The sequence below is a fragment of the Mesocricetus auratus genome, unplaced genomic scaffold (genome assembly GCF_017639785.1).
Source record: "Mesocricetus auratus isolate SY011 unplaced genomic scaffold, BCM_Maur_2.0 Super-Scaffold_4256, whole genome shotgun sequence".
Classification (NCBI taxonomy): domain Eukaryota; kingdom Metazoa; phylum Chordata; class Mammalia; order Rodentia; family Cricetidae; genus Mesocricetus; species Mesocricetus auratus.
In genome coordinates this window covers 54061563-54081749 of record NW_024429182.1, presented here as the reverse complement: position 1 = coordinate 54081749, position 20187 = coordinate 54061563, and the positions used below count along the sequence as shown (strand labels likewise).

Sequence of the window (20187 nt, the reverse complement as noted above, 5' to 3'; positions counted from 1 at the left end):
CCTGGTCACATTTTCAGGCTGTTGGGGATAAACTTGAATATGTCCAAAGCCAGGCAGGCAACCAAACTTCTGTGAGGAGCAGGAAGGAATAGGGGATGGTGGATCTTGGGGTTGGGTAGCAGAGCACAGGTGACAACATTGGGTCTAGGCTTGATGAAAGATGGATAGCTCCAGAGTTCAGAGCTGTCAGAATAGCTGGGAGGAAGTGCCAGCTAGGGACAGATTGTGGTGGTCAAAGACAGTGCTAAAACTAGCCAGGCGTTGGTGGCACACACCTTTAATCCCAGCACTCGGGAGGCAGAGGCAGGCGGATCTCTGTGAGTTCCAGGCCATCCTGGTCTACAGAGCGAGTTCCAGGACAGGCTCCAAAGCAATACAGAGAAACCCTGTCTTAAAAAAAAAGACAATGCTAAAACTGTAGAACAGTGTGCAAGTTTAAAGAAATTGCTTTCTAGTTAAAATTTTCTGAGCTGTTGAGATGGTGCAGGAGATGTCTCTCAGTAGGAGAGGGCTTGACCAACATATGCAGAGCTCTGGATTTGATCCAGCACCACATAAGTAAATAAACGATCAGAAGGAAAGATGGTGAGTGTGGGGCTCTGTGTATAGCGCTTTTTTTTTTTCTTTAATCTGTTGTAGATAAATGTGTGGCCTTCGGGAGTTCTTGTTTTGAATTTTTTTATGTGTAAGGGTGATTTTTTTCTGCATGAATATCTGTTCACTATGTGTATACACTGCCTACAGAGGCCAGAAGAGGGCATTGGATTCCCCTGAGTCAGGGTCAGAGGTCACCATGGCCTTGCTGTTCTCACTCTGTTAGCATAAGGCAAGTGGCAGCTGTGTGATAGGCATGTTTATAGTAGCTATTAGCAGTGTTTGTTTTAACCATCATCCATCCTAACACAATCAGCTCTTTTTTAGCTTCATTTTATTTCCAGTTACTTGACTGCATTCCACAATGATTTTGCAAGCCTCAGTAGTGAAGAACAGTCCGCTACAAAAGAAGACATGTTGCTTGAGGTCAACAGGTAAGCTTTTCCTTGTTGGGTGGTGGTATATAAAGCCACTCCCAGTCAGTGGGGTTTGGCATGTGTTTTATTCTGAGGCTGGAGATGGTAGCATGGCTCTACTCTTCTGCTATTGTCCTAACAGGAGAGGAAGGTGTGGGTGAGTGGGTTGGAGAAGCCTCCTGCCGAGTGTATAGGGCAGGTTTTCAGGAGCTGCTGTCAGCTAGTGGTTCTGTATACTCTCTTGGAGCAAAGCATGGCCACTCCAGTGTCCGGTGTGCTCTGACCAGGCAGCTGGGTGTATTCACATCAGTAAGGATTCCTATGTCAGAGGTGGGAAGAGTCCAGTCCCGTCACATACAGTCCCACAAAAGGGCCAAGCCAGCACTTAGTGTATTAGACAGATAGATGCCTGGTAGCATGGCCGTGGGTATGACATGACTTCTTAGAACTGACCTCACATGGCTATGTGCTTCTCACTTTTATAATTACAGATTTGCCCTCGCCTCCCATTTCCTCTGGGGTCTTTGGTCCATTGTACAGGCCAAGATTTCATCCATTGAATTCGGGTACATGGTATGTTTCCAGAGCAATTTTCTTCAGCTGCAAGGCAGAGCTGTTGTGTGTGAACGCATGAAGGGGGAATTGGTGACCTGGTAGCACCGGGTTAGTTGTAGCTCTGGAAACCCTTCTTGCTGGTGTTACAGTTGCCTCACTCTAGGACCACAGGTACTACTTGCCAGCTTCAGCCAAGTGCTAGCTGGGCCTGCAGTCTCCAGAGAGAAATCTGGACTGGTCTGTCCACTGGACTGCAGCCCCTTTTGACACAAGGAACACTAAGTGAAGGAAGGTAATACCTCCCATGATTAGGCTGTATTCTTGTCACTGCTCCATACTCCAACCTGTAATACCCAGCTTCAGGTTGGAGACTGGCACTGTTGTTGTAAGTCAGGCCACCATCTGCTCTTAACACTAGAGCTATCTATATTTGATGTGGACTCTCTTAGGACAGGTCACATCCATACTAGAGTGACTCTAATTTAGGTGGAAGGTTTGGTAATGATGCCATGAAGCAAAGACAGGAGAAATTTGGATATTTAAAGCAGATTTGGGACTCAGCAAAGAAAGGCATCTGCCACCAAGCTTCCTGAAATCTCGTATCTAGTACCCATATGGTGGAACAAGAACTGACTCTTGCAAGTGGCGTTTGAACCCCAGCAAGTGAAATGTAACTTTAAACATCTGGTTTGATCAGTTGATACGGTTAACTAGAAGACTTCAGAACAAGGATGGGCAGATGTGTTTTTGTTGGCATGGTGGTCCACAGCAGCAATCTAGGCACTTAGAGTTGGAGGCACAAGTCTCAAGGTCAGGTCCGCCTGGCTACATAGTGAGCTGCTGTTTTTGCTGTCTCCCAGGAATATGCCCAAGCCAGGTTCGATGCCTACTTTGACCAGAAGAGGAAGCTTGGGGTGTGAATGAGATGACTCCACTCTTCACCACTGGACTGCAGGAGGTGGCTGCGCCAGGCCCTCGGTGGAGCTGTGACCACTGCCCTGGGCAGAAGGCTGGACGTCTCACTACTGAGCACCGATGTGTATGATACTACAGACTATATTAAAGTGGAGTAACATTTCTTTCATCTTTGTTTACGCTCTCACTAGGACTCTGAACCATGACTGGAAGCAGAAATATAGTACAATAGTGCAATAGCTCAGAACCCACCTAACCTGGAGGCCTTTTGGCTGCATGGCTACAGCTTTCAGCCACCTATGGCCCCAGCCGTCAGAGCAGTGCCATTTGGATACTCCAAGCGCGGTCTTAGGATATTAATGTGCTGCAGCACATTAGTGACTGTTGGAGGTGTGGCCTGGCTCAGCGGAATGAGCCTGAGTCATGCATGGGGTCTGTGTATGGGCAGACTTCCTGGAGAAGCAGGGTACACTTGAGCTATGGGTGCACATCTGCAGAAAGTAGCTGTAGCCTCCTGTGCCTGTGTACACATGGCTGCATGGACCAGTGTCACTGGCTGCAGAACGTCAGTGTCTCAGCTGGAGAGGAGCAGTGGACCCAGCTTCCTCAGCCTTTCTTGCCTTCCTTTTGCCTGGCCGGGAACTCGGGCATCTGCCCAGGACTCTCCAAAGCTGCTTCCCATCGGATGTCACTGGAGACAGCAGCTGTTTGGGGCATAGGGGTGCAGGTGGACTAGAGATGTGAAATCCATGTACATTAAATGCCCAATGGGATAAACTTAGAATTTTTTTTTACTCTGAATTGTTTTGTGCATATATTTCTGCTACCACCGAGACTGTATTATACAAAAAATAAACAACTTGAAAACCATCCTCAGGTGTTACCCTGCATGTGTCAGCACCTTCCATGTGACTAATGCCGGGTTGGGTATCCTCCTCCTCACACCTCATTCTCGGTGCCACCAGATAGCAGAGGTCCCTAGGATCTGTAACCCTTCTTGCTTCACCAGGAGTTAAGGCCTAGACAGCAGCAGAGGAAGCTGCAGTTTTTCCTGTCGGCTCTGACCAGAACTTCATCAAGAACACTAACATCTACGGAACTCTCCACTGAAGCATAGAATGAAAGTGGCCATGGCTGCTTGTCCTCGGTCTCATAGTGGCTTGATGCCAGCTGACTCTCAGCCTGCCTGACGATCCTCAAATAACAGGTTCCTTCACCATATGCTTGATTACCCTCAGGGTTGTCTTATCTTTAATTACGTGCACAAGAGAGCAAGTGTCCCAAGAGGTCTGAGGAGTAGAATGTCCTGAACTGGAGTCACAGGCAACTGTGAGCTGCCTGATGTGAGTGCTGGGGACCAAACCCAGGTTCTCTGCAAAAGCAGTACAGGTTCTTAACCACCCTCACGCATTCCTAAATCTTCCCATTTGTTACAGTGCCTTTCCCAAATCACCTTTGTAGCCCCGTACCCTCCCTGCCTGATGTTTCCTGTTCTTCATGTGATGAGTCTTTCCAGAACTTCTGACTGGCTTCCTTAGTTGTTTCCTGCCCAAATGGGCAGGGATCAGATCCATCCTGGCCTGATCACACCCTTTAGTGGGTATGACTGCTAGGACAGTGCTTGCCAGTAACATAGCATGCTGTTCCCATGGCAACTGGAATAGCCAGTCCAGGCAGGCAAGTGTCAGTAGACCTATACTGATGTCTCCTGGGGACCCTCCACAACTCCTGCCCAGCTGTTACATTTCTCTTAGCTTAATATGCCAAGCATGTGAAACTATCTGAAAGACCCTGCTATTCCCTTCCTGCATTCAGAGATTTTTCAGACAGTACACATCCCAGCAGCTTGGCCAGGGCCATTGTGACTAGCTATGCCCAAAGAGCAGCTCTGGCCTCAAAGCAGCCTTTGTTGCTGGTGCCTTCAGCTGCATTAACTGCTTTGTAACTTGGCTGGAAAACAGGGTCTCTGACATGCACTGCCTATATATCCCTCCCAGCCAGAGGGAATGAAAGGCCACTCTTTAAGGATTTCAGGGAGACGGCTTAACATCAAAGCCCGTTTGTATACCTCATCCCACCTGGCTGGAATCCACTCCCACCAAACTAGAGCATCCCTTCTTGGCCCTAGCGTTAACTCTTTCCAAAAGTCTGCAGATGTGTTCCTGGGTTCTCACAGCAACTTGTAAAAGGCTTAGATCCTAGACCAGTGCCTCTCACCCTCTACCTCAGCTGAAGGATGGTTTAAGTATACGGCATCTTCAGAACCCAGAACTCTGGCCATTGTAGTGTCAGCCCAGTCCCGTATCCCAGAGAGGACCAAGGCAAAGTTCCTGGGCCAGCCAGCTCTTTATTCCTTTCTTGATCTGGGGAGGCAGGAATCACAGTGGATGCTACTCATTGTCCACAGTGAAAGTGAAGGGGCTGAGCTTGTAGCCTGTACCCGAGTAGAACTTGTTCTGGAACTCCACCCTGGATGTGAGGAAGGGGCCAGTGAGAGGAATACCACCCATCCCCTCCATGCCCAGGCTCACCACAGGTATGCTCACCAATGCAAACGCAGAGCGTGTAGGAAGGCTGAGAGCCCCTCCATCACTAGCAAGATGGCCACAGTCAGAACAGCAAAGGCAGCAAACACGGGGACCAGCACCACAGCTGCCACACCCATCTCTCGACCCATTCCCAGGCCTATGCGCATGACCATGGCCCACAGGACCTCAGAAAGCTCTGCACAAAACAAGGGGACAGTGGGACCAAAGGTGGGGGAATGCTGTCAGCATCCCCACCCTCAGCATCATCCTTCAACCCTTCCTGAAGCGGGTGAGGTACCTGTGTGGGGAGCCCAATATGACAGGGAAGGACATGAGGCCCAGGAGAGAGGTTACTCACGGGCATGGGCTAGGCTCAGGGCCCAAAGGCGCAAGTAGGAGGCTGTGTTGGAGATGCAGCCCAGGCAGAACTCAATGGTGTGAATGGCCTGATGCATGAAGACCTCAGATGGCACAAACTGCATGGTAAGAGGCCATGAGACAATAGCCAAGACTGGCAGCCCCCCCCCCAACAAGAAAGTGCTGCACAGACCCACCCACCTCAGCTTCCTCCTCATCCCCTGGGATCCCAGCCTTCTCTTCATCAGCGTTCCAGCTGTTCACCGAGGTGGAAGCATCAGAGGAGGCCAGAAGCTTGTCACTGTCCTTGTCCTGAGAGCAGGTAGCACCAAAAGCTCCAGCCCCAGGGGCAGCCCATGCCACCCACCCAGCAGCATGGAGCCTGTGGGGAAATAAGGAGCACCTCCCATGCGGCCCTCCTTCCCTGTGCTCCCGACTCCTACCTCTCCACCTGCTGGCCTTCTCTGAGTATTTCTGCGGTGGTGCTGCCGCAGCAGGTACAAGGGTGTGCCCAGCAGCAGGATAGGAACTGTTGCCAAAGCCAGGACCACCAGCACATACTGTACCACTTCCTGCAGGCAAGGCAACCACACACAGTGTTGGCATGCAATGAGACACTTGGTATGGTCATACTGATCATAGGGAACTGCAGTCCCTCCCCAGGGCCCTTCACTAACAAGGACCAGCGAAGGGACCTCAGGTTCCCAACACCCCTTGTAAGACCACTCTATGTTCCAACGGTTAGTCCATCACCACTGACATCACTGCAGGGATTCTGGCCCACAGCCCATTTCTCCAATGGCTCTGGAGTCCCAGGTGGCCCAGTGACTCAAGTGGGAGCGCCCTGTATTCCTTTTCTGGCCTACCTGCCCGTGGAAGAGTGGCTGATTGGTGGGGCTTTGGGCGAAGAGGAACATATTGATAAAGTGGATGAGGATACTGGGAGCTGTGGAGGCGCTGGCAGCTGATTCCCGCAGCCACTTGTAGACAATGAGGAACACAAGGTAGCCAAAGAGGCCCAGCAGGAAGATGAGCTCAGGCAGGGTCTCCAGCAGGAGCCGGTGTGCCTGGCCAAAGTGCCTATGGGAACAGACAGGTCACAGAGTACTCTGGCCCCACAAGGACATGGCCCATACCCATTGGCAGCTCTGGGCTCACATGTGGTTGAAGACACTGAGGAACACCCCAAAGGCCATGTGGATGACCCCGAGGATGACAGACATCTTCATCTTGAAGGAGTTGAGGAAGCTCAGGTGGTTGGTGGCCAGGCTCCAGATCTGGGGTAGTGGGACAGGGGGGCACTCAGGGACACCATGGTCAGTTTTGCCAGGACAACCCCATTGTTCTCTCTCCACCTTCTTGCTCCCTGACACACCTAATCACAGCACTCTAGTCACTAGTTCTAAGGGGCAACAGAAGCAAGCAAACAGTTGCTCTCACAGGCCAGGTTCCCGTCACCAGGGCTCAAGCTCAGGCACCCAGGCCTCCGGCTCACTCTCATCTGTGCAGTAGGGTAATGCTAATGGATGTCTGTAGGACTGTCAGTTGGACCAGTTGTTCACAAGTACTAGGCCGCTATTCTGTTCTGGGTTTTTGTTTGTTTGGAGGCTGGGTTTTATGTAACCCAGGCAGGTCTTGAACACTTTATGTAGCCAGGGATGCACTTGAACCCTGATCCTCCTGCCTCCCACCTCCCAAGTGTTGGAACTAACTTGTGCACAGTTTGGATACTATTTTTAGGCCTCTCTGCCTGTGAGCCAGGCCTAGCACGGGACCTGACACACAGGAAGTGCTCAGTGCCAACTGTCAAAGGGGCAGTGAGCGGATGGAGCTGTGCAGCCCTGGCCAGCCACCCATCTGCCTCCACCACTCACATGCACCAGCGTGGCCGCACTTACCGGGTCAATGCCAAAGGGATAAGGTCCCAGGAAAACACCGGTGATGTTGGGGTTCAGGGTGAGCACGGGGTGCTGGGACAGATACTTGTCACTGCGGTGATAACAGATGATGTCAGGGGTGCACCGTGGGCCAGGAGCCCTGGGAGGGTAGGGATTTAGGTCCTACCTCCAGCCTGACTGGTTAGCCATGGCAGCCACACTCCAGCCCGAGGGGAAGATGGTAGCGGCCCGGCTGAAGCACTCATTGTATATGAAGCCAGTGTAGATGGAGAACAGACCCATGAGCAGGAGTAAGTAGCGACCCCCAAAGAAGGTCTGCCAGATCTGCGGGCAGTGGTGTGGTGAGCGCCTGCTCACCACCGTGTCCTATCCCCTGTCCCTACCCGGCATGGATGGCGCATACCTCATTTTGTGCAGCTTTCACAGATGGCCGCCTCTCAGTGAGGACCATGGCCAGGGCAAAGAGAAACATGAGCAGTCCGTGACCCACATCTCCAAACATCACAGCAAAGAGAAAGGGGAAGGTGATGATGGTGTAGGGAGCTGTAGGTAGACAGGATACAGTCAGGCAGGTTCCCATGGGGCCCGGGTATCTGATTCCCTGTCTTGAGTTGCCACAGAGGCCCCCAGACCTGTCAGGACAGTGTTTCGAGGCAAGGACTACTTGCCTCCAGGCAGAGCCCACAGTGTCGCCTGCACTGTCTTGCTTGCTATTCCAGCCCCTGAACCTGTCTCTCCACCTTGAAATGGAGCTCTCAGTGCCACCTGGCAGGGTCACGGGCAGGCCTGCAGGTAACAGGCTGTGGACATCGGGGTAGCAGCTCCACCTGCAGCCAGCTATTTAAAGCTAGAACAGCTGCTGAGTGGTCCAGGATGGTCTTGAACTCCTGAAGTGACCCTCCTGACTATTATTGTTTTCTGTTTGTGTGTGCTAGTGTGTGTTGTTTTGATTTGGCTTGGTTTTTGTTTTTTTTCCAGACAGGTTTTCTCTGTTGTCCTGGCTATCCTGGAGTTCTCTATGTATACCAGGCTGGCCTTGAACTCACAGATACCCACCTGGCTCTGCATGCTCAGCTCCTACCCCCTCAAGGTTTGTGTCCCAAAGGCAAAGGGCTTTTCTGAGACCCAGACAGAGGATGGAAGGCTGGCCCTCCATGAGGGGGCAGTGGCTCTCACCAGGGTTGACTTCTCGGTAGCGGCCCACACCATAGGCATCCACGATACCCTGGAAGCCAGCGGTGAAGCGGTTGGTCCGGACGAGGGTTGGAGGCATGTCCCGGCAGGGTATACGATGAGCGACAGCACTCACGCCTTCCTCGCTCTGGAGTGCCCAGTGGAGAGACAGAAGCTGATGGTGGGGGCGTCAGAAACCCTGGAACCCCCACCCTAAGATCGTACATGGCAATTTCTGTGCTGAGGATGGCATGGAGGAGGTTGGTCAGCCCCACTCTGCCCAAATCTGGGGCATTTGCAAAAGGAAAGTGTGCCTTTTCTCATCAGGTGACCCAGAAGAGGGACCAGTCCCCATCCCAGAGATCCGTCCCTGCACCATCAAGTGTGTGCTACAGTGTCCCCACGTGCATCACCATTGCACTTGGTAAGGGGCCTGAGGCTCCCAACAGGCTCGGGCCACATGGCCACTGCCCTGGAAGTGCAACTTTGTAATTGTCTTGTGTAGCTTACAGAGTCTGGGAAATCAGAGAAGGGAAGTTATGGGACCAGGGCCATCTGGGTAATGCCCTGGGAGCTTGAGGAGGGACCAGAAGCAGGAGGAGGCAAGGCAGGAAGAGAGCGAGCCTCTGGCAGCCCGTGTGCTCACTGAGCCATCCTGTAGCGCCTGCTGGAGGGTGGGCAGGTCCCGCGTGGCACACCAGACCTCTGCAATGAGGCACTTGTGTGTGCTGCTCACACTGCACTGGTTGAGGGCCAGGTACACAGCCTTCATCTTGCGGATCTGCACCTGCCCTGGTGGGAGCAGCTGCTGCACCCGGCCCAACACCTGGCCCAGGAATCGTTCTGTTTCCCCCAAGACCTAGGGCCAAAAAAGGGAATCAGAGGGGTAGTGAGGGAGCCCACAGGGGTCAAGGCATGTGAGTGCTCACCTCCTGAAGCTCCTGGCTCTGCTGCTGCAGCTGCTGCAGGATCCCACGCCGGGCTTCCTCTTGTTCCAGGTAAGGGAAGACATGGCAGTGGAAGCTGGAGGGATAATGGGCTTTGAGGGAGCCACCAGACAGAGCTGGGGTCAGGAAAATTTGGCGAAGGTGATATCAGGGACCTGGGGTACACAGTACACAGGGCCAGCAACATCTATCTAGGAGCCTAATGTAGTGGTTTGGGCGTGGACCCCTGCAAAGGCCAAGAGACAACACACATGTGACTTACCAGTCAGTGATCTTACGAATCTTCTGCCCGATCTGCTCACCCCAGTAGGAGATGACAAAGGTCATCCAAGTTGCAGGCTCACCCTGAGGGAGTCAGACTTGGTTAATCGCCGGAGCCCTTGGCTCCTCCCAAACCACCCCCATCCTGCCCACCCCCCCCATCAGCTCACTGTCACAGGGTCCTCCAGTTGCCCCTCCGTCTCCCTAAAGCTGGCAATGAGGAAGCCACGGCAGGCTCTCCAGAGCAGGCGCTCAAGGGCAGCAGCCTTGTAGGGCTCCACAGCACCTGCCACAAAGCTGCCGACAGGCTGGCGTGGGGCTGCAGCCTCCCATCCCACCCACCTCAGCAGGAAGCACCCCTGGGGACGTTCTCACGGCAGAGACTCGGGGGACATCCTGTCCCCTTCGCTTATGGCTGAGAGGAAAAGACAAATGGTCCCACTCACTTGACCTTCAGGTCTGCATGTGGCCCCCGAGCGGCTGGAAGCAGGGGTGTTCTCTCAGAGGAGGGTCCCTCCGTGTGGGCAGCTGCCATCTAGGCACCAAGAGACACTGTGAGCCCCAGCCCAGGTTGGGTCTGGCATATCTGTCTCCTGCACCATCCCTGCCTTGGCTGGGGCTGACCGGGGGCCCGTGGCTCTGGCCCAGCACGGCTGAATGGAGCTGCAGCTGGTGCAGCTGGGCCCGCAGCGCCTGCTGGTTGCCTCGAACATCCCGAAGCTCCTGAGCCAGGCGGTCTGTCTCCTCCTGGATACGCAGCAGCTCTCGGGGAGGTGGTGCCGGCAGGGCCCCCTCGGGTGGGGGCAGTGTCAGACCAGCCCGCTGTACTTCTTCCTTCAAGAAGGCTAGACACAGAAAGGAGGGTCAGGGGAAGCCACACAGGGCTGTGCCAGCTAATAGCTACTGTTAGTTAAGGGCTACAGACATGTAGGGAGATCCCAAACACTTGTCAAAATGCTATTACTAATCCACTGAGTCAGAGCTCCAGAAAAACCCCAGGTCAAACTGCTGTCCCGAAAGCTCTGCTCCCCTGCTCCGGCCTCATCTCTGGGTTAAGAAGAAGCTGCACAGCCTCGACCCCAGCCTCTGCCCAGACCAGTCCATCTAGAGGAGAAAGTTCAGCCTGTGCCTCTTGATTCCTGCCATCCACAGGACAAGTTCTGGGCTGTGGACCTACTCCAAGCCACCCTGCCTTAGGTCCTTGGCTCTACCCACCCAGAGCCAAGGACATCCTGCAAATCCCAGCAGTTCTTGTCTGTATCTCTCTTCTCTGCCTTCCACCTGGGTAACTGAGGTGACCAAGCTTGCCCAGTGTTCCTTCCGGGAAGCCAGCCTGGAATGTGGGTCTGGGCCCAACTTACTGAAGGTCTTCTCCAGCTCTTCACAGCGACGGACATCTACCACGAAGCGCCTCTGGAAGGCACTCACAGATGCATTGAGCTGTGAAGGACACAAGAGGACTCAGAGTCCCAGGGAGGGGACCAGGAGGTGACTGCTCTGGGGTCCAGGTTTGAGGCACCTCCTCGAAAACATTACTGGGTGCCCAATTAGAAGATGAACTGGAGCAGACTCAGCCCCATGCCAGGGAGGACATCAGTAGGCATGGGAAGAGCTCCTGTGTTGGGAGGGGCTGGGATGTTCCAGCAAGGAGCCAGGGGTCATCACAGGGGCCTTCCGGGTGTGGGGTACCTGCCCAGGGCTCTGTCCCTACTCACGTCTCTGAACTCCACAAGGCCCAGCTCGCCCAGCTGGCTTACGCAGGTGTAGGCAGCCGCTGTGGGCAGCAGGAGCTGGACCAAGGCCACTTCTTCACTCCGGAACATGGAGCCCATGATCCTTACGACAGGCAAAAAAAGTTGGTCAGGAGCCTGCTCCAGGCAGGCATCCATACACCTGTTCCCAATCACGGGACAGATAGGGAAACTGAGGCCCAGCAAAGGATAATGGGTACTGAGGTCAACAGAAAGTCAACAGCATAGCCGGGCGTTGGTGGCGCACGCCTTTAATCCCAGCACTCGGGAGGCAGAGGCAGGAGGATCTCTGTGAGTTCGAGACCAACCTGGTCTACAAGAGCTAGTTCCAGGACAGTCTCCAAAGTCACAGAGAAACCCTGTCTCGAAAAAAAAAAAAAAAAAAAAAGTCAATAGCATAACAGCACGGAGCAGGCCAATGACCCCGTGCCCACCACAGGCTGTCCCGAAGCTAGCTTTCCATGGCCTCCTTGGCCTAGTCCAGCCCAGCAGCCGCCCGACACACTGGCCTGCAGTGCTACACCACCTCTCTGCCTGGCCTCGCTCTAGACAAAGATTATCCCTGGGATCCTAGGCGCTGGCCCCGAGGCTGTGACAACTACACCTAATGCAGCTGACCTGTCCGGCCTGCCTCCCTACACACGCAGTGGGGTGGGAGTGGAGTGTCCCTTAGGTCCCCTGGGTCTAAAAATCTGAAGAGGAAGGTCGCTGAGGGGTTGCTTTTGACCGGCTGGCTAGCCAGCATTGCCCGTGGGGCTGGGGACAGTCGTGGTGTTGAAACCATGAAAGTGAAACTGTGAAACAATGAACAAACAATGAACGGGAAGGCCTGGTGGCCTTGCTCCAGCCCCAGCAGGCACAGACACTTCTTGCCTTCAGAGGGGACTCCACTGGGCCCTGCAGATGCCCCCAAAGCCAACACTCTCCCCGGGCCCCGGCCTACTCTGTAGTTATGCTCTCAGGCTCAGCGTCCTGAGGACAGTTTCCTCAGCATGCCATTGAGGGGGACTTTAGATGCTAATGGTCCCAGCTTGCTGTCTGGGCCTTCCCACAGGCCACTTCCTCCCTGAGGCCTGGTTTTCTTAACTTAAGAAGAAACCACAGTCTGTCCCTAGGGTGGGAACAGAAAGAATTCAGAGGGTGGTCAAGGACTTCAGAAGAACCAGGCAAGGGTGGGCAGGAAGGACTGGGTGCCATCACCCAAGAGCATGGCTCTGGCCACAGACCAGAGAGGGCCAGGGACCAAGTCTCTAGGGTCTTGCTCAGACTGTGATCAACTGTGTGACACTGAGTACGTCACTTGCCCTCTCTGGGCTTATATTTCCTCTAAGACTTGACCAAGCAGAGCAGTGGTGGTGCACATCTTTAATCCCAGCTCTCAGGAGGTAGAGGCAGGAGGATCTCTGTGAGTTCAAGGCCACCCTGCTCTACAAAGAGAGTTCCAGGACAGTCAGGGCTGTTACACAGAGAAATCCTATCTTGAACACCACACCTCAAAAAAAGACTTGGCCACCCCTGGCAGGAAAGGTAAGATGTGAGTGGAGAGCTGAAAACAAGACTAGAACCCCAAGTCTTCTATAAACACCACCATGCCAACCACTGACTGGCAACACAGCCTCATATATATATATTTTTTTCTTTGTTTGTTTTTTCTTTTTGGTTTTTCAAGACAGGGTTTCTATATGCAGCCCTGGCTGTCCTAGAACTTACTATGTAGACCAGGCTGGCCTCACACTCAGAGAGCCTCTGCCTCCGGAATGCGGCCACCACCACACAGGCCCAACCCAGCCTTATCTTATAGGTGGATCAACCCAGGTTGAGTAAGGTGAAGTCACAGTCAGCTAGGATCAAACCAGAGAGAGGTCTGACCCAGACCAGAGGAAGCTGCTCTGATGGGTCTTGTTCTGATTAGTCCCAGCACCATAACCACCACCACCGGGTTGCCCCAGCCATGGAACCCCAACCATCTAGATATGAGACAATGAAAGCACCTCCCTGTCCCCTGCAGTCCACACCAAGCACTGTGATTTAACAGCTCCTGTCTCTGCAGCCAGCAGGGCATCTGCGGGGTAGACCACACACACCGCTTGTGCTCCGGCCTTCCCTGGACGCCCTGAAGTTCCGCTTCACTCCTGCACTCCTTTCGTGGTCCTTCCTTCGGTCCCACACCTCTTCTCCCAGTCCCTGCCTCTTGGAGGATGACAGCACGAGAAAAGGAACTGGAGTTCGCCTCGAGCTCCGCCACTTCCTAGTTGGGCGGCCTCTGTTTCCTCATCTGTAGAATGGGTCCCTCGCTTCGAACCAGACGCAGCAGACCTGGTAACGTGGGCTCTGAACTTGCCCAGAGCTAGCAACCCATCCTCCTGCTCCTCCTTGCGGCCTGCCTGCACCCCATACGGCCTGAAACGGGCGCGTGGCTTCTGAGCTTCCTCCACCCGGAATCGGGCGGGGTGCTTGAACCCCTGTCCGGGCAAGGAAACCGGTGGCGGGCAGGGTTGAGGCTCCGCAGCCTCGCAGGACACTCACCCTGGTGGGCACGTCACTCAGCTCCGGCTTAGACTCTGAGCCCGCCAGCCGGCGGGAGCAGCTGGCTCCAAAAGGCAGAGAGTAGGCGTGGTCTACGATGCACCGCCCCCATCCTCTAGTCCCGGCCCCGCTGAGTTCTGGGAGGAGGGGCTGGGAGGAAGGCAGTGACAGAGATGATTGATTCTAGGTGTCCTGGACTGGGAGATAACTGACAACAGGGCTGCGGGATAGGATCTTAGGGACACGCCACCTTCCCTTCCCTCTTGAGAGCTATGTCCTGATGGGTCCTAGTGCACACAGGCTGGTGTCCAAGTTCTGTCTAAGTGAAGCAGGAAGGCTGGGCCATGACTGCCCACTCTTTGGGTACCTCCCCACTGGCAGCAGGGCATTTGTCAGGCCAGTCTCTGCTGAAGAACTTGCACCCAGGAGGCAGGGAGACTCTCCAGGAGCTTCTGACCTTGAGGTCCCAGTATCTGGAAACTGGGATTCAGGACCATTCAGCTGCCTGCACTGTGGACAGGCTGGACTGTACCCACTGAGGACCAGAGGGACAAGGGGCCCCTCAGCTCTGGTGATCCTTGGACCCCGCACAATAAACAAGGACCTTGGTGTGTGTGTGTGGAGTGTAGAGAAGCCCAGGGCTACCTGGAAACAGAGTCAGTCAAGGTGGGCATCCTCAGAAAACAGAGAGGTGTGTCACAGGTCTGACCTGACTTGGTATAAGAAGGACCCTAAAACAATAACACCAGGGGTCACAGGTCAGTGCTCTTCAGTGTGGAAGGATCGACAGGGCCAGGGAGCCGTCATGGTTGCACTGAGGTAAAAGTGTACCTTCAACCATGAAAACCAAGCCAGCAGTCAGTCTTCCAGGGTGTGTCTGTCAATGGAAGACCCCTTCAGGAGCGAGGGGAGCCACACCGCTTGGTTGGAACTGCAAACCGGGAAGCTAAAGCCACACAGCAGCCCGAGTGGGGAACTTAGTGGGGAAAGGGGATGTAGCAAGAGACAAGGCCAGCTCAGAGGCAGCAGGACTGTGTCATTCCCTTGTGATTGTCACCCTATAGCAAGCTTCCCGTTGCCCAACCCTGGCCTTCCCCGCCCCGCCTCCAGACAGAGTTTTTCTGTGTAACAGCCCTGGATGTCCTGGAACTCTCTGTAGACCAGGCTGGCCTCGAACTCAGAGATCCGCCTGCCTCTGCCTCCCGGGTGCTGGGATGAAAGGCTTCACCCTGGCCTCCTTGAGGCTCTTGTGTGTAAGTGTGTGCGCTTACAGCCCCTGTGCAAGTACATGAAGAAGGCTGAGCTTGACAGCAGGATGCCTTCCTCAGTTGCCCACCCCTTTAGTCACTTTTGAGACAGGGTCTCTCGTGGAAGCTGAAGCTTGCTTTTGATGAGACTGGCTAGCCAGTGAGCCCTGGGATCCACCTGACTCCACCCCCGCAGTGGGTAGCAGACATGTGACCACATGTGCCTTTTACGTGCAGTCTCAGGATGGGAACACTTGACTCACTGAGCCTTCTTCCCAGCCTCCTCCCGAGGCTCTTGATGGACTCTGGCCTGGAGCCTGGGAAGGCCCCAAGTCCAAACAACCGTAGCGATGGCTGTCTGAGAAGACAGAAGACCTGGGCCCGCCTCTCAGACGCCCAACACCATGGGGACAACAGGCCCATGATGACCTGCATTGCCAGGCCCTGGAGAGAAGCCCAGAAGATGTGTGTATGGTTCTGGGTCCTGTAGCCAACCACAAAGAGGCCTACTGGGCCTGGGATCACAGAAGGTGACTGGGTGCTGGCTCTGTTAGGTCTTGTGGGCATGCGAGCTGCTGGAACCCACTGAGAGAAAAGGCCAAAGGTCCATGCACACCTGGTGTGGCCAGAGGAAGCCACAGACCCCTGGCTGTGTGGACTGGGTTCCACCCTAGCAAACAGATACAACACAATAGGCAGTGTGGGATTATAGCTTCTTTATGGGCAGCAGGGGCCATAGGACTAGGTCAAATGGTCAGGTCACCGGTACAGGTAGTCAGCCTGGATGTTGGCAGAGATCTCAGCCTCCCATTTGTCCCCATTGTTGAGCAGCTTCTCCTTGTTGTACAGCAACTCCTCATGTGTCTCGGTGGAGAACTCAAAGTTGGGGCCCTGCAAGAGGGTGGACAGTCAGCAAGGCCACTCCCTCCCTCTGTGCCAGCCACCTCACCCAGACCACTCACTTCCACAATGGCGTCAACAGGGCAGGCCTCCTGGCAGAAACCGCAGTAGATACACTTGGTCATGTCGATGTCATAGCGTGTAGTCCGGCGGCTGCCGTCAGCTCTTGGCTCGGCCTCAATGGTGATGGCCTGAAGGAGTGGCAGACACCTGTTGGCCCTGGGTCTGCCCCTCACAGCCCAACCTGGCCCCTGGGGGTTTGCATGGATGTCCCACATCCTTAGACACATCCTCAACTTTCCAGAGGGGCCACCCTTCCACCCTTCACACGGCCCCATTAGCCTCTGCCAGGTTTTTGCTCAGCACTTGCCCAGGTGACCCTCCTGTCTCACAAGGAAAAGGCTATGATCTGCTTTGCTCCTTGAAAATCTGAGGCTGGGCAGTGGTGGAGCACACCTTTAATCCCAGCACTTGGGAAGCAGAGGCAGGCGGATTTTGGTGACTTTGAGACCAGGCTGGTCTACAAAGAGAGTTCCAGGATAGTCAGACAAATCCTGTTTCAAAAAACCAAAACAACAACAACAAAACCAACAACAACAACAACAAAAAAGAAAACTGGTGACCCTAAGATGTCCCCTGGGACAGTAAGTTTCCAGTGACTGTCATGGTGAACAACCTTTCTGATAGTCTCCATCGGCTGGAGAAAATTAAGACTCAGAGAAATCAAAGTTTTCTGAAATAACACAGTAATGAGGGACATACTCCAAATTTGAAGGAGTATCTTTTAACTGTTGGTTTCTGGGGACAGCTGTATGCCAGCCAAGAATAAGAAGGGACAACCTCGAACCCACAGGCCAAGAGAACCATTGAGGAACTCCCTAGTGGCATGCTTACGACACACAGTGAGGCCTCAGGAGGTAGATCTTTTTGTGTTTGTAGGGGTGAGAATAAAAATCTCCCCTGGCTACTGTTGCAGTTACAGGGTGGATATGAAGAATGAGCCTGTTTTATAGAGTGCATGCTACATAGAAGCCATGCCTGTCACCACTGCTGCTGTTTTAGGGAACTCTCAGGGGCATATCCAGGAGCTAGAGCTAGGCATGGCAGGTCTGAAGGCTGCACCTGCTGGGGCTCCTGCTGGGCACACTACAGCCAGCTCTGTACCTTTCTGTTTCCACAAACAGCCCCAACTGCAGATGGTCCACACAGCACCCATGAGCACAGTCAAAGGCCAGGCCCTGAGGAGCAGCCACCGGGGATGGGAGCCTTAGCTGCATGTCCTTGGCTCAAAGCCAGGATGGGCATACAGACAGTACTCCTGAAACCACCCCATGGCTCCTGAGCCCAACTGTTACATGATCTACTGACTCCCAGAGTGGGATGTGGGTATGTCACTAGGAGTGCTTGGGATGGAGGACCCCACCAGCTTCCTGACTCAACACCTAGACATCCAGGACTCATTCCCAATCACAGGATCGGGGTTGACGTTTGTCAGGGGTTTTGTCAGCGCATGCCTTTATCTTAGTATTCCAGAGGCAGAAGCAAACAGATCTCTGTGAGCTCAAGGCCAGCCTAGTCTGCACAGTGAGCTCTAGTCCAGCTAGGGCTTGCTAGTGAGACTCTGTCTCAAAAGAAAAAAGAAAGGAACTTTCCCAGAGATATTCATCAAGGTAGGGTCAGACTTAGAGCTTACCTGTGCGGGACAGACAGCCTCACAGAGTTTGCAGGCGATGCAGCGTTCTTCCCCAGAGGGGTAGCGGCGCAATGCATGTTCCCCACGGAAGCGTGGACTCAGTGGTCCCTTCTCAAATGGGTAGTTGATGGTGGCAGGCTCCCGAAAGAGGTAGCTCAGGGTCATGCCCAGTCCTGTGAGTAGCACAGAGCTGGCGAGGGGCTCTCTCCTCCCCAGCGCATCCATGCCTGACTCCCACCTCTCCCCACGAGCACCTACCTCGGAAAAGTTCTGTCCACATCAGAGTCCGAGCCGCGCGGTCAGTTATGGACTTCATGTCCATCTCAAGCTCCTGTACATTCACATACTCTGTGGAAGTCATGGTAGGAGGTTAAGGAATCTGGCTCTGGAAGATGAGGCTCAACTCTCAGGCCTAGGTGCAGCAGGTGGGCGGTGCGCTCTTAGTGAGGGCCCGGGGAAGTCAGTCTACAGCCCTGGGAAGCTTTGCCAGTCCTCTTTCTGCCCAGGTAACCCAAAGAGCCCCCAAGTAAAAGCTTTCAAGTTCAGGGTGAAAGGCTCCTGGGTCTCACTCCTTCAATGCCACCGCTATGCCCAAGAGTCACATCCTCTCTCGGATCACCACCTTCATTTTCAGAGTGGAAACTAAAGCTCCTAGGGGGTCCCTGGCCTCAGGTGTGGCCACGCTGAGGAAAGTCCAAGTCAGAAGACAGCATCTGGTACTCACTGTAGGTTGCTGCCACTATGCTGCTATGGAGGCTTCGGCCACTGAGACATCCTGCAAGGAGAAGGGTGACACTCTGCTGCTGTGACTTCACACCCGAAGCTTGTGCCCTAGCCCCAGGAAAGGCTCCCTGGTCCTACCTGTGTTCACGGCCTGGACCAAGGCCCGTGGCAGCAGGAATGAGGTGAGACGAATCATCTGGAGTGGAGCATGGAAAGGAGGGAGGTGAACGGCCTAACGCCCTCATCAGGACCTACCCACACACCCTCCCAGGTGAGACCCGCACCCCGCACTCAAGCTGACCTCACTCTGCTAAGACTCACCTGGCGCCCCGTTCCTTCCATGGCAGCTCCTAGGCCTAGCTAATCCACTTCCCCTTTATCTGTAGTTCACAGCAAAACACCCCGACCACCGCCAGTGTACTGAGCTAATCTGAGCAAGGCTTCATGCCAGATGTCACAAGCTGTCATCCTGGCATGTTAAGTGACGGCCCCAAAGTTAGTGGCATTGGAACCAGGACAGGAACCCAGAAGTCACCTACAGAAAAAAACCTTAATGGTTTAAATAAACCCCAGGGTCAAGTTCCTCTCCCCAACCCAAGGGCCTGCTGGAACTCTCCCCAGCTCGCCGAGTGACCTTGGGCAAGTGATGTCCCCTAGCCTCAGACTTCTAGACTTCCATACAGGCGTGGGGGGGGGGGGGAGCGTGCAAAAACTACGGATATATGCAACCAAGGTGATGTTGACCGAGAACCTGGCTCTTTACCAACGCTCCAAAGAGCCCCTTCTATAACTTTTGACCTCTAGCGGGTCTGCCAATTCTTCACCCGTGACCCCAGGCAATCCTGGAGCCCAACCTACCACTTTCTCTCAGACCTTCCCCTTGACCTCTGACCCTACGAGAGCAGTAGGCATCCGGCAAGGCAGCGCATGCGCCTGAGGTGCGGGCCTCCCAACCCTGCAGCTCGCAAAAGGACGCAGAGGCCACGGGTACCGAGCCGACCCGCGGGATCCCAGACTTCACGGAGTGAGCGGTGAAACCACGTTCGACCCCGTCGTCACGCCACCCAGGCCCTGCGTTCGCCCTCTTGCTCTGGACACCCACCTTGAGGCGCGCCGGCTCCTTTCCTGGCGCAGATGCAGTTCAGCCGGGAGGCGGAGCCTAACGTCAGGATGCTACCATTGGGCGGGCTACTCACGCCCCTTTATTTTTCTTTTCCTGGTGCCCTTTCTTACTGTGGCCTGATTGGCCTGCGGTGCGGCTGTAGGAGGCGGGGCCAGAATTCAGTTTCCTCTGATTGGTTGATGGAACAGGCGCTTGAAGTTTTGCAGGGAGCAGCCATATTGTATTGGAGACATTTGTACGCGAGACTTCCGAGCTGCTGAAGGCGGGACTTCCTGGGTGTGGTTTGGGACTTTAGTACAGTTCCCGGCGGGCGGGGCATGGCGGTGAGGCTTATTTGAATACTGTAACGGTAGCCACCGCTACTCTGCGTCTTAACGTCTTAGTCACGAGGCTTCATCCGGTCCTCGTAACAGCCGCGCATAGCAGGACTTTCATAAGTCGACCCCTGTGACTAGAGCCAGGAGGCAATCTGCTTGTCTTGCTTGGAGTGGTCAGGGAAGGCTTCCTCTAGGAGGTGGTGCCTAAGCTGGAGGAGTCTGGCAGGCCAGGAAGGACGCTGACTTGGTCAAACACCGCGCCG

General features: G+C 54.4%; 3 protein-coding genes across 7 annotated transcripts in view; 1 reads left to right on the top strand and 2 right to left on the bottom strand.

The window, feature by feature from the left end:
- Chka (choline kinase alpha) overlaps nucleotides 1-3350 on the top strand; it is a 49545-nt gene extending 46195 nt beyond the window's left edge. For all 3 annotated transcript variants that reach the window (XM_040750370.1, XM_040750366.1, XM_040750364.1), the window contains 3 exons: nucleotides 922-1028; nucleotides 1502-1583; nucleotides 2426-3350. In XM_040750370.1, coding sequence (XP_040606304.1) covers nucleotides 922-1028; nucleotides 1502-1583; nucleotides 2426-2485 — 249 coding nt within the window. In that variant the 3' untranslated portion in view covers nucleotides 2486-3350. The remainder of the gene's footprint in view (nucleotides 1-921; nucleotides 1029-1501; nucleotides 1584-2425) is intronic.
- Nucleotides 3351-4807: 1457 nt separating this feature from the next.
- Tcirg1 (T cell immune regulator 1, ATPase H+ transporting V0 subunit a3) lies at nucleotides 4808-14055 on the bottom strand. The gene is made up of 20 exons (XM_040750352.1): nucleotides 13922-14055; nucleotides 11360-11480; nucleotides 11006-11084; nucleotides 10269-10489; nucleotides 10091-10179; nucleotides 9815-9941; nucleotides 9646-9728; nucleotides 9366-9459; nucleotides 9083-9295; nucleotides 8440-8584; nucleotides 7667-7806; nucleotides 7430-7587; nucleotides 7264-7354; nucleotides 6524-6642; nucleotides 6232-6445; nucleotides 5809-5937; nucleotides 5567-5677; nucleotides 5367-5484; nucleotides 5027-5204; nucleotides 4808-4949 (listed from the first exon to the last, which is right to left on the bottom strand). The coding sequence occupies exons 2-20, from the start codon at nucleotides 11474-11476 to the stop codon at nucleotides 4871-4873; spliced, it is 2505 nt and encodes an 834-aa protein (XP_040606286.1). The 5' UTR covers nucleotides 11477-11480; nucleotides 13922-14055; the 3' UTR covers nucleotides 4808-4870.
- A 1814-nt stretch (nucleotides 14056-15869) lies between these two features.
- On the bottom strand, nucleotides 15870-19727 carry Ndufs8 (NADH:ubiquinone oxidoreductase core subunit S8). 3 transcript variants are annotated; one of them, XM_005064094.4, is made up of 7 exons: nucleotides 19587-19727; nucleotides 18623-18680; nucleotides 18486-18536; nucleotides 18020-18109; nucleotides 17762-17934; nucleotides 16131-16259; nucleotides 15870-16059 (listed from the first exon to the last, which is right to left on the bottom strand). In XM_005064094.4, exons 2-7 carry the CDS (start codon nucleotides 18678-18680, stop codon nucleotides 15928-15930), a joined length of 633 nt encoding a protein of 210 aa, XP_005064151.1. In that variant the 5' UTR covers nucleotides 19587-19727; the 3' UTR covers nucleotides 15870-15927. The 3 variants fall into 3 exon arrangements, with proteins under 3 accessions (XP_005064151.1, XP_012971463.1, XP_040606307.1); XM_013116009.3 differs by lacking the exon at nucleotides 19587-19727 and adding an exon at nucleotides 19343-19557; XM_040750373.1 differs by lacking the exon at nucleotides 19587-19727 and adding an exon at nucleotides 18806-19019.
- Between the last annotated feature and the right edge of the window lie 460 nt (nucleotides 19728-20187).